Here is a 12102-nt window from a genome sequence, read left to right as displayed (position 1 = left end):
CATATGACATGCTGCTCAGGGCTACTATGCCTCTGGCCTTGTGCAGGGCGCAGTACAAGGGGCCCTAGGCAGGGCCTCATTGCCTTCAGCTAAAGCTCTCGCTTGGCTGGTATCTTCAGGGGTGACAGTCCGCCCTCCCCAGGGAGGTAAGAGACTCTTCTTCCCTGCTTTCGTCACCTTCATGCCTCTCAGGAGCCACCCTCCAGATCGAGTGGGGCATCTGCCGTCTCTGGAAACCTTCCCCAATGAGGCAATCACCCCCCCACCCAAGAGTCACAACTTTCCATGGATGGGAATGTGGATGGGGACTATACTTACTGACTAGTGATGCTTCCCTCGCTGTGACAATGCACCCCTGTCCCTTCCCCTCCCTGCCTGACCCCTGCAAGTGCATCTCCCTGTCCTCACAACACACTGCCATTCTTTGTCCCGTGGCAACAGCTCCCTTGAGTTGAGTCCCTACCCGGCCCCATCAGGTAATCCTTTGACATCCTGGGAGTGGAAGTGAGGGTGGAGTGGGGGTGTCTGCTTCCTGTTTTGAGGGTTTATAGGTGGGAATCCCCAAGCCAAGCCAGGGGTTCTGGGAAGAGGGGACTGTTCTGAACAGTTTGTGGGACTGTTCAGCCCACAAAGCCATCGTCTTCCCTTAGCCAGAGCCCAAGACGGAGGGGCAGGCACAGGGGAGAGTCCAAGCTGGGGGGACCCCTCTTATCAGCCCCCCTCTCTCCCCAGGGTAATCAGCCGGGCACAGGGCCTGAAGCTGGTGGTGGAAACGCTCATGTCCTCACTGAAGCCCATCGGCAACATCGTGGTCATCTGTTGTGCCTTCTTCATCATTTTTGGCATCCTGGGGGTGCAGGTTTGTGAGGGTCTGGGGGCCAGCTGTCGGCAGAAGCCTGAGGAGTGGTCTTCCTCTTGGACCCTGGATGCTGAGGCCCAAGCTGCTGCTGCTGCCTTTATTCCAGAAAGAAACACACAGGGACACTTCCCTCAAGATCTTACACCTCAGGCCCCTTTGCCTCCTGGGCATTTTGCTGAAAACTGGGAGCCTGGACCAGGGCCTCTAAGGGGACAAGCTCCTTAGAGAGGCTTCTGACCTCTCTTCTGACAGCGGCAGGCTGCTGTTCCACCCCCTTCACGCACTGCACTCTGGAGTGGAGGCACTGGCCCCGGCCCACAGTCTGCTCTGGGATCCCCTCCCCGCCTTCCCTGCTTGAGTGGATGGGCTGCAGGCCAGGCCCACGGATCCAGAGCCCAGACAGCTGGGCCAGGTTAGCGACGTGCTGGCAGGCAGGCGGGTGCAGACCCCAGACGAGGCAGGAAATGGGGGCTGCAGGGAAAAATTGGCCTCTGGCCCAGGGAGGGAACTTGGTGTTGGAAGAAAAAGAGCGGGAACTGTTTGCAGGATTCAGCAGGCGCCTCTGGGCGCCCCTCCACCTCCATCGTCCTGAGCCCCTGGCTCCAGCTGTTTCAGCTGCAGGGTAGACAGCTGGCTATTGGGGCAGCAGGGGAGCTCCTGGGTGGCTACCCTCATCTCCCTCCCTTCCTTCGATTTCCTGGGGGGGGGGGGGGGGCAGGGGCTGTTCCTGGTTTCCTAGAATGCCCTAGCCTCAGGGACCCGACTGGGGTGCGGTTGCCAAGGCTGTGTGGTGCCTCCCTACACACCCAGTGCCCCTTCCCTTCCCTCTCTTCCTGGCCTGCTTGGGGGAATAGAGGGAACCATTGTTGAGCCCAGTCCAGGGTTCTTCCATTGGATTTAGAGTCTTGAGCAGCTGCCCAGGCCTCTTGGTCTTCCATCCTTCATATCCCTTCCCCACCTACAGTCATAGTCTGGTCTGTTCTGGACTGAGGGTCAGCTTTCCAGTCACACAGACCTGAGTTCGAGTCCCCTTTTTTCTGCCATCTACTGGTAATACGACCATAGTGAGTGAATTTACTTCCCTGAGCCTCAGTTTTCTTCATCTGTAAAGTGGGGTCAATAATACCTCGCCTACCCCCACCATTAAACCAGATCACTTGGCCCCACCCCCAGAGTGTCTGATTCAGTGGGTCTGGGATGGGCCTGAGCATTTGCACTGCTAGCACATTCCCAGATGGTGATGATGCCCGTCTAGGGACCCCACTTGGAAGAAAACGTGGCCTAGCCGTTTGTAGAAAACAAATGACTGCTCCCCTCCTTCCACCCTTTTTCAGTACCCACCCCATGACCTTTCCTCCTCTCTCTAGGGCTCTGTCTAAGGAGCCCAGAGGATGGGGTGCCTTCAGGGCAGGTTGCCTGACTTAACTGACCCCAAGGCTGAGTGCCCCACCCTACCCAGGGGAGGTAGGGCTGGGGAGTTCGGGGCCTCCTGGGTCACAGCTCACTTCTCTCTGTCTCTGGTATGTGTGTGTCTAGCTCTTCAAAGGGAAGTTCTTTGTGTGCCAGGGCGAGGACACCAGGAACATCACCAACAAATCTGACTGTGCTGAGGCCAGTTACCGGTGGGTCCGGCACAAGTACAACTTTGACAACCTTGGCCAGGTGAGCCCCAGGCTCCGAGGTGGGGGAGGGCGTGATGGAAGGGGTCTGGAGAGGACAGAGGTCCGGGCTTGGTGATGCCTGCAGGGCAATTGATTTACTTGCCAGGGCCTCAGTTTTACCATATGGTGAATGGGTAATAATGGTGTTCCTTGGAGGCTCATAGTAAGGATGTGATGAGATCATATGTATGTTTGCTTAGCATGGTACAGGGTACAGGTATACTGTCAAGACGAGTCCTTTCCTTACCCCACATTTATAGAAACAGAGATGTAGGAAATGAAGTAGTTTGTTCGGTTTTGCTGGTATTTCCCGGACCCACACTGGTTTGGATTTCTGGATTTCAGAGGGTCTGATCATTTCCCATGGCTCCTCTGGCTTCATACTAGCCATGGAGCCCTGGGACAGAGAGTTCTCTTGGGGCCTGGAGTGTGACTCCAGCCTCACCTCGGAAGGGCTGGGATCCCTCAAACTGCTGCTGGGAGGTGCTTTGAGGACAGATGGTGGTTGGTTCAGCCACACATCCTAGATTTCAGATGGTCTCCTCTCCTCCTCACCCCTTCCCTAGGCTCTGATGTCCCTGTTCGTGCTGGCCTCCAAGGATGGCTGGGTGGACATCATGTACGATGGGCTGGATGCCGTGGGTGTAGACCAGCAGGTAGGGCTGAGGTGGGCAGGATCCATCTTTGGGCTCAGGTCACTCAGCATGGGCCAACTCCAAGCATGACGGGTGCAGACACTAGACAGAAAGAGGGCAAGGCAGGTTGGCAAAATGCCATCAAAGAGACATCGCCTCTTACAGGAGAGGCTGTAACTGGTAGCCTAAGGGCCAAATCCTGGCATGTTTCATTGTCTGGCAACATGTTTACATTTTTATTTAGTGGTGAACATTTAAAAGTTGGCTGATTTCACATGAAAATCCAGATTTGAGCCTGCTTAGGAGAAATCCAAAGATCTGGAAACACTGGACTTGCATTTCCTCAGGGCAGGAGTCAGCTGGAACAAAAGAAGCAGCTGCCCCTTTTGAATAGAGCTACCCTCCACTTTGCCACAGTTCCCAACCCTCCCTACTGCCTGACACCAAACCCACGTGATCCATTGACATCCCCTACTGGGTCCCTGTAGCTAATAGAGTCTGTGGGCCCTGTCTTAAAGAAGCCAGACTATGGGCCTGAGCATCTGAGACAGTCCTCCATGGGCTGATGGCTCCTCCTGTCCTTCCTGCTCCCTGCCAGCCCGTCATGAACCACAACCCCTGGATGCTGCTGTACTTCATCTCGTTCCTGCTCATTGTGGCCTTCTTTGTCCTGAACATGTTTGTGGGTGTGGTGGTGGAGAACTTCCACAAGTGTCGGCAGCACCAGGAGGAGGAGGAGGCCCGGCGGCGGGAAGAGAAACGTCTGCGAAGACTGGAGAAAAAGAGAAGGAGTAAGGAGAAGCAGATGGCTGGTCGGTAGTCTTTCCACCTCTCTCTGAGTCGTGCTTGACTTTGGCCTTGCGACATATGGGGCCAGGGGCTGGGGCTGGGGGCAGGGAGAAGATGCTCCCTCCCCTTTCCTCACCTCCTTTCCCCGCAAGAGCATGTCAGCCTTTAGAGCCAGCATGAAGCAGACCAGTTCTGCCCCGTGGGGGAGGGGGAGCTATCCCCACCCTGCGGGGCGCCCCGGGTCTCAGCATCGTGCTCCCCAGATGATTCCAGGTGGGAGTTATGCACGGCCTCTCCCAGCTCGACTCTCAGAGGAGCCTCATGGGATGAGAATCCTCCTCCATTGTCCTGGGTTGGTGTCCGGAGACCCAGGGAGTGGTCCAGGTGCCACCTTGCCTGCCCCAGGGTTGGCGAGCAAGCATCTTGAACCAGTGCCTGCCTAGTGTCCGTAGCTGCTGAGTAAGACCTCGGCAGAGGCTGCAAATGGAGAGCAGTATGAGAGGACCCCAAATCCACGCTCCCTCCAGCAGAACTCCCAGGCTTTCTGACGGTCATTTTTTGCTCTAGCTGTAAAAAAAAAAGAAAAGAAAAAAAAATCTCCTCCTGGCTTAGAGAAGGTCTGAGGTCACAGGAACTCTAAGCACATGACTCTCTGGCCCTAGAGCGCCCAGCCCCCTCACCTGTGACCTCCAGCGTCTTTTGGCCTTGGCTGGGCGAGGCCCCCATCTCATTCCCTCCTCGTGTTCTTCTGCTGTGGATGGGCTGAGACTAAGCGAAAGGACACAGATTACAGGAAGAATGCAAGTGAAGTGACAGGTGTGGGAGCCCCTTTATTTCGCAGTGTCTCCAGGTGTGTTTGCACCTGTCTGCCTGTCTTCAGGGCTCCCGCCTGTCTGTCTGGTTCTTGATAATTTCCATGACTCTCTCTGTCATGTCTATTGCCCACGTTTCTCTAAGTGTCTTTATGTGTGGGTTTCTCTAAGCCTTTGTGTGTCTCTGTTTGGTGTACGGGTTTCCTTTCCTCTCTCCACCTTTGCACAAACCGTCTTCCTTACGCCGATAAGATGTGTGCAGTGCTCTGAGTTTTCTCTTTGGTTTGTTGAAATGTGAGTACCACCAAACGGGTTAGGGGCTGCGGTGCGCCCTCCCACCCCTCTGCCCCTGGCTCTAGCTCCTGCTGCCTGTGGGGGCACCTGGAGCAAGGGGAGAGAGTGTGGGAGAGTGTGGGCGTGGGTGAGTGTGGGACAGAGCCCATGTGCCCTGTGAGAGGCGGGGGCTGCTCACGGTGGGTGTTGAGGGGATACTGGCCTCTGGGCAACAGCGAGTGGTGCACTTGTCTATATCTTACATCCTCAGTATCTGTGCCCAAGGCACCCGGCTCGGCTCTAGGGTAGGGGTCCCATCTCTGCTCTCCCTGTGAATGTCTGAAGCTGAGCAGGTGCAGTACCCCCAGCAGCCATGCTCCTACCCCTGGTCCGTCCGCCCTCCCTTCCTTGCAGTCTGCTGTCTCTGCAGGGCATCTGCAGGTGGAATTCTTTTGGCAGGAGTTACTTGTGGCCCTGCCTGACCAGCTGGCTCCCCTTCTGGGGTCTGTAGCCACCTCAGGTGCTGCTGAGGCTGTGGCACGGGTGGGAGTGGACATCTGTTCTGATAACAGACTGCCTGACCCTCCCTGTGCCTCCGATTCTGTCCCTGCGACCCTGATGAGTTGGCTGAATTGTTTGTCTTCCTCAAGTGCCCTGTGCCCCAGAATTTGGGGCCGGACATTCAGGACGAGCCACCCATGCTCAGCACACCCCATTTATAGGCAAAATGAGGGTCGGAGCCAAGGGGGAGCGAGCTGCTGAGGGGGCCCTGCCCAGCCCACCTGGTCCGGCCAGTGACCAATGTCGTGTTTCGTTCTTTTAGATCTAATGCTGGACGATGTAATTGCTTCCGGCAGCTCAGCCAGCGCGGCGCCAGGTACTGCGTCTGGGGTTGTGGGTTCCAGGGTGTGGCCTGGGGGTGGTCAGGCCCTGCCTGCCCCCAGGCCCGCCTCATGTGTGCGGGGACATCCTCTTTGCTCCCTCTCCATGGCTCATTGATTCTGTCCCCTCGGGGCGAGTGGGTAAGAGTCTCTAAGGTGCTGGGCTCTGTGTCATCCCACAGACCTGTGCTACACTGGACGGGAGGTGAGGGCCTCAGCACCACTCTCCCGCGGACACCTCTCGAAGGACCCCCCTTCTCTTCCAAGTCTTCCAACGTCCGAGCTCCCCAGCCCCCTGCTGCCTCTCCCCACTCCTGCTCCTCTTCCCAGGCCACATTGTTCGATTAGTAGAGCTTCAAATGTCTCCTGTCTCTTTTTGTCTGAAGGGGAGACTTTGATCAAAAGTGAGCAGAATGAGAGGAGCAGAAAGGGGAAGGATTTGTTTTAAAAATGTAATAATGAATAATTGAACAGACTCATTAATAGTCAGGTAATCTCAGAGGCTACGTCATTGCTACAAACAGCAGCAATTGGGAATCAAAGGCCTGAGGTAGCCATAGCTTCTTCCCAAAACCAAAGATCTGGGAGCGAGTTGGGCCCTTCTCTTTAAGAGCGGTGTCTCTGGGAAGGGCCTCCTGGTCCTGCCCTGTCCTGGTCCTCTGGCCCTTGCTCCTCCCAACACAGTCCCCGCGCACGGAGGGGCTGAGATTCTGAGAATCTGGGACAGGGCTTTACAACCTCGGATGTCGCCACACGGTGGTTCCCAACCTGTTTATTCCCAAGGGCCCTCCTTATCATCTCCAGCAGGCCCCGCATGTTAAAAGACTGCCTTTGAAGTTAAGAGCTCTTCAATAATGACTTTGTTTTACTGTTTTTACTAACCAAAGGCACATATAATTGCTAATCAGAGCTTCTGAGCTGCAGAAGGTTTCACAGTGAATGATGGGGTGGGAGACCATTTTGCCATTAAATTCACCTGTGGGGTCCTAACACAGGCATATATGTATGATTTCTTTTAAGCTTTAGAAATATTGAAAAGAATGTAAGGACCCCCATGTGGCTGCCTTCTCAGGCTGCTGAGGACTTGGTACGTCAGGCTGGGGACCACTGGGCTGTACCTTTCTCCGCTATTCTGCACTCCCCCAGAAACCAGCCCTGGCAGATGCTGCCCTGTGAGTGTCGGGCCGTCTGACCTTGGGGGACTCAGGGACCCACCCACGGGAGACTCCCCTGAGCCCCCATCTGAGAGGTCATTCACGAAGCCCTAAAATGGATTGATGTCTGCTGTCACCGCAGTACTGAGTTCTGCTGTTTGGCACTGAGAGACCGTCTCTCTGGGGCTCAGGCATGTCCAGCTGGTTTGTGTCTGGATTGCCTGGGTCCCATGTCTCTGTGTCAGGCTGTGTTGCAAATCCCTGATAGGTAGTGGGTGAGAAGTGGGTGGGAGGAAGTGGCCTTCAGCTTTTCCCTGTGGGTTCACCTGGTCTGTAGACTAAAGTGTCCACACATACACTCATCCCGACACCACCCTAGCATAGGGCTGGCCTACAGAAGCTTTTCCACCAAGAACCAACACACGCAGACTCTCCTGGCCACCAAGAACGAACTGCTCCTGACATGCCCCGTTGATGCTAAACACTCTTGTGCCTCTCATGCTGCCCCCCCATTCAGGGGACATGATGCCGTATTCCCGTTGGCACATGCAGGTACATACACTGATTACAACAGTGTGTCTTACCTTTCCAGCTGGTAATGAGCCCTCAGAGACCCTGACGTAGGGCTCAGATCTTCTCATATCCCTCTTTCCCAGACCTGGTGTTCTGCATGGTCTGTACCAGAACTTTTCAAACCTCACTGTGCGTAAGAATTATCTGGAGAGCATATTAAAACATAGATTCCTGAGCCCCGTCTAGAAATACCCATGGCGAGCTCTGGGGTAGGCGGCGAGCATCTGCATTTCCCATCAGCCACCAGGGCTGGCAGTGCTGGTGCACTGGCCTACCCAGCAGTGTTGTGGGGATGAAGTCACAGCCCCTAGTCTGGGGCTGCAGGAATCCAACATGCCTCACACCTCCCACGCCCACCAGGTGCTGCGCCCAGTGGGAGGTGGGCCTGCCAGACCCCAGGGAGGGACAGCAGGGGAAAGGCTTTCGTTGTCAGGGGAATGGGCCTGACCAGACACCTGGTCCAGCCCAGGTGATCAGGTTGGCCCCAAGTGACCACTCGGCCTCTGGTGCCAGCTCTATTCCAACAGCCACCTGTGGTACCTGCCTCCACTCGCCCTCTCTCCTCCCACTGGGACCCAGTGATCAGGCCTGGCCACCAAAGCTGATGGTGTGGCGTCTGCTGTGGGGGCCTGTGTCCCTGCCGTCCCTACTCCCTGCCATTCTCCTGGCCGTGCCTCAGGCTCCTCGTGACACCTACTAACTCACTGTGCCTGCTGCCTTCACTCACAGCCTCACACCCTTCCTTGTACTTCTCCTCTGCTCCTGCCTGACTGAGGGCTGGGCAGTCCTGGGGTGCCCTCCTCCCCACTGTCTGACTCTGGTACTTTCTCTGCCTAAGGCAGCTCGTACTGTGGGATGCAGGACGATGGGCCAGAGCTGCCAACACGCTAGTGACCAGTGGTCCAGGCCCCTCCTGGGCAACAGCTGGAGAGCAGATCCACCCAAGGCTCCTCCCTCCTCTGGGGGCGGGGTGGGGGTGAGGGAGGGTCTCTATTTCTGCTCTGAGCCCAGATGCTGCCTATAAAACCAAGATCTGGAGAGCAGCAAGGCAGCACCAGAGCCCGACAGCAAGAGCCTTTGTGCAAACTGTCCGAGGGCACCCCCTGGGTCCAAGCCCCAAGGCCTTGTGTCTAAACCCACCTGGCAGCTGGCAAGGGACTTGAGCTGGGAGTTTGGCTCCTAGCTTGGTCACTGCCTCACAGTATAGGAACGACTTGCTTTTTGCTGGCCTCATTCTCTCCCTCTGTAAAATAAAGGGATTGGCCAAGGAGAGGCTGAGTAGGTTGGCCCTGGTACACTTTGGACCGGTGCTCCCATAGGGGATTTCCAGCAGCCTGGGCACCTGCTGGTCTGGGGTGGGGCTGAGGGGGAGGGATGTTTGTGCAGACAGCCAGGGGCCTGGGACCGGACCTGTCGCTGTGAGCAGATGTCCTGTCTCACTCTTTCTGCCCCCATCTTCCCCCTGGGCCACTTGGAGGAGGGTCCCTGGCCAGAAGGCAGAGGTGGTTGTGGAGGCTTAATTGGGCCTGGGGCTGCCTATACGATCAAACTGGGGTGAGATGGGAGAGGGGGACTCTTCTAACCTCTCCTCTGCATTGTCTCAGCTAATAATGGGGCTAATAAGGAGCCGCTTTTTCTAACCTAATTGTATTCAAACATTTTAGTTAATTCTCCATTCATATTTTAGCATAATGGGATCGGTGCTCTCGGCACTTATGGAGATTAATGCAGAGAGAGTTCCAGCTGCTAAGGCAACACAAGGCGACTAGCGCCCTCTGGTTCTTGTGGGTACTGAAGGAAAGAAGAGAAGCCCGCTCGCCAGGTCCACCCTCCACAATCACCCTGTGGATGACCCGAGGCCCCACGTTGTGCCCTCTCCCGGGCCTCTCCACCCCCACCCTCCTGGGGGTCAGGAGGGCTGCCTGAGCAAACAAAGCCACAGTTGGCTGGCCCATGTCTGGGGAAACAAAAAGATGGCCTAATGCACCTTGTGAGCCAGAACATTCCAGACCTGCTGCCTCTTGGTTATCCACACTTCAAGGCTGATACTGGAGAGTGGCATCTGGGTCGAGGCTGAACCTGCAGCTCTTGGGCGCTCTTCTTCCTTCGGCCTTCGGTGGGGGCCCACCCAGGCCGCTCCCTGCCTCAGTTTACCTCTCTGTTAAATAATCCTCTGCATGGGAAAGGACAGTTATGTCTGAGCTGGCCTGGGCCCAAAGCTTCCTGCTGCCCCTGAGCCAGCCACCCCTGGCACAGGCCTCAGAGGCTGCAGGCTTTGCGAGCTGGCTTTCGCCCTAGACTTCCTGAGGGGGAAGGGCTGTCTGGGACCTGAGGCTGCCCCAAGCCTCCCATGGGGAGCCTCTTCTTTCTTTGTGGCTGCCTCGGACACCAATCTGTCAACCACCCCCAGATGACATGTATCACCAACTTGACCTGGCCTTTTCTCAGCACCTGGGGGAGGGGCCCCCTGCCATCTTCTGCCCCCAGATTCATTCTGCCGGCTTAGCAGGCCAACCTTCTGGCACCATGATTTTTATAACTAAGTGGTTCACTAATTACAAGAGAAATATTATGCCTCTGACAGATCTCAGACAGTGCTTCCAGCCCAGCCTGTAGCCTAATGCTACCCTGACACACAGGAGCAGGCTGGGCATTGCCTTATTAGAAACTGGGTGAGTCCTTCAAGTGGGGTCCTCCCAGATGAGTCTGGGACAGAGCAGAGCCCTGCGGCCTCCCCTCTGCCCTCCCCCACAGGAGGGTGCAGGAGGCCCAGGCCCTGCCCCCCAGAGGTCAGTGCAGCCAGCCAAGAAGATGTTCCAATCTCCGGTTTTATCTCCAATTCCCAGCTCTGTGTAATCTCCTCCCCGCCCCTCGAGGGCTGAGCTTGGTGAAAGTGCAAGAGCCTTTGCCTCTCTGTTGTTGGAGCTTCCTCTGAGCCCGAGAAGACCGGTTGTTTTTCATCTTATTGATCTGATCTCGCTGCAGAACACCGAGTCGAGGGTGTTATGAGGGGCTGGTGGATTTTGGAAGCTGCCTCGGGACAGGGGCTCACCTGGTGTCTAATGTGGCGGGGAGCTCTGCATGTCCTGGCCCCTTCTGCACCCAAATGTAGACAGTAGAACAGATGCTTTGGAGGGGCGATGCCGAGAGAGCTCCCCTTGCCCCCTAATAAAGGAAGTATGTGGAGGGTGAGGGGGCTGATGACACTGGAATGTTTCAGCTGGGGTGGGTGGGGGGTAAGAAGCTGGTGGCTGTGAGGGACTGGGTGGAGGTGGCATAGGGGGCAGGGCCCAATGGCTGCTCTGCTCTCCTCCCCATCCCACCAGAGGCCCAGTGCAAACCTTACTACTCGGATTACTCCCGCTTTCGGCTCCTTGTCCACCACTTGTGCACCAGCCACTACCTGGATCTCTTCATCACGGGTGTCATTGGGCTGAACGTGGTCACCATGGCCATGGAGCACTACCAGCAGCCCCAGGTAGGAGTGAGTGACCAGCCACCTGGGCCCTGCCTCCAACCGCGGGACCACCGCAGGGGTGAGCCTAACCCAGCCTGAGCTGGCCACTCTGCAGGGGTTCCTCTTGTACTCCTTGCTGCAACCCTTGGAGGTGGGTCTCATCTTGGACTTACAGATGAGGACATTGAGGCTCAGAGAGGTTAGTTGACTTGACCAAGTCACATAGCCAGGAAGTGGAAGACCTAGTTTCTTCATCCAGCAAGTATCTATTGAGTGCCTACTCTGGGCTAGGCTGGACCTTTAAGGGTAAAGAAGGCAGACTAGTGGCCTGCCCTTCTGGAGTTTAGATTCTAGTGAATGTCCAGCTCCAGAACTCACCAATGATCTTGCCGCTTCTCAAGTCAGCATCCGTTGGCCGCCCTCCAGGCCTCAGTTTCCCCATCTGTAAAATAGGGATGTTGAATTGGCAATGCACAAGGCCCGTTCCAGTTCTTGCATCCTGTGCCTTCCAGCACATTTTCATGTGAGCTTCTCTCCATCCCTCAAGGAGGGAGATACGTTAGCACAAAGTTTGGGTAAAGCATGTGAATGAGGACTCTGCTCTATCCTGGAGTAGTGGTCAGCCATCATGGCCGAAACAGAGAAGAAAGGTCCCCTTACCTCACCCTGTCTCCCAGATCGGGGAGGTATGATGGAGGCCAAGGGGCAGGCAGTGTCCCTGGGCCTCAGGGACCCTGCCTTGTGCCCCATCCCTGCCAGATCCTGGACGAGGCTCTGAAGATCTGCAACTACATCTTCACCGTCATCTTTGTCTTGGAGTCCGTTTTCAAACTTGTGGCCTTTGGCTTCCGTCGGTTCTTCCAGGACAGGTAACAGAGAGGGGAGGGGGGACAGGTAATCACGGGGAGGGGTTTGTGGGAGTAGGGAAAGTGCATGAAAATACCGGGGAAATACTGAAGAGGATCTAGTGATTTTAACTCCGGAGGTTCTGCGCAGGTCTAATGATGG

The 12102-nt window shown here is 56.1% G+C and overlaps 1 protein-coding gene across 17 annotated transcripts in view; it reads left to right on the top strand.

Moving 5' to 3' along the window:
* The window catches only part of CACNA1G (calcium voltage-gated channel subunit alpha1 G), a 64579-nt gene that overhangs the window by 42356 nt on the left and 10121 nt on the right, over positions 1-12102 (top strand). For 6 of the 17 annotated variants that reach the window (XM_033089408.1, XM_033089393.1, XM_033089394.1 and 3 more), the window contains 7 exons: positions 733-859; positions 2396-2521; positions 3087-3176; positions 3754-3946; positions 5853-5906; positions 10964-11115; positions 11854-11963. In XM_033089408.1, coding sequence (XP_032945299.1) covers positions 733-859; positions 2396-2521; positions 3087-3176; positions 3754-3946; positions 5853-5906; positions 10964-11115; positions 11854-11963 — 852 coding nt within the window. Of the gene's footprint in view, positions 1-732; positions 860-2395; positions 2522-3086; positions 3177-3753; positions 3968-5852; positions 5907-10963; positions 11116-11853; positions 11964-12102 lie in introns of all 17 variants that reach the window. The other 11 variants (XM_033089399.1, XM_033089395.1, XM_033089402.1 and 8 more) reach the window with 2 other exon arrangements.

Source organism: Rhinolophus ferrumequinum, chromosome 21, assembly GCF_004115265.2.
Source record: "Rhinolophus ferrumequinum isolate MPI-CBG mRhiFer1 chromosome 21, mRhiFer1_v1.p, whole genome shotgun sequence".
In the NCBI taxonomy this organism is placed as follows: domain Eukaryota; kingdom Metazoa; phylum Chordata; class Mammalia; order Chiroptera; family Rhinolophidae; genus Rhinolophus; species Rhinolophus ferrumequinum.
This window is presented reverse-complemented; position numbering and strand designations above follow the sequence as displayed.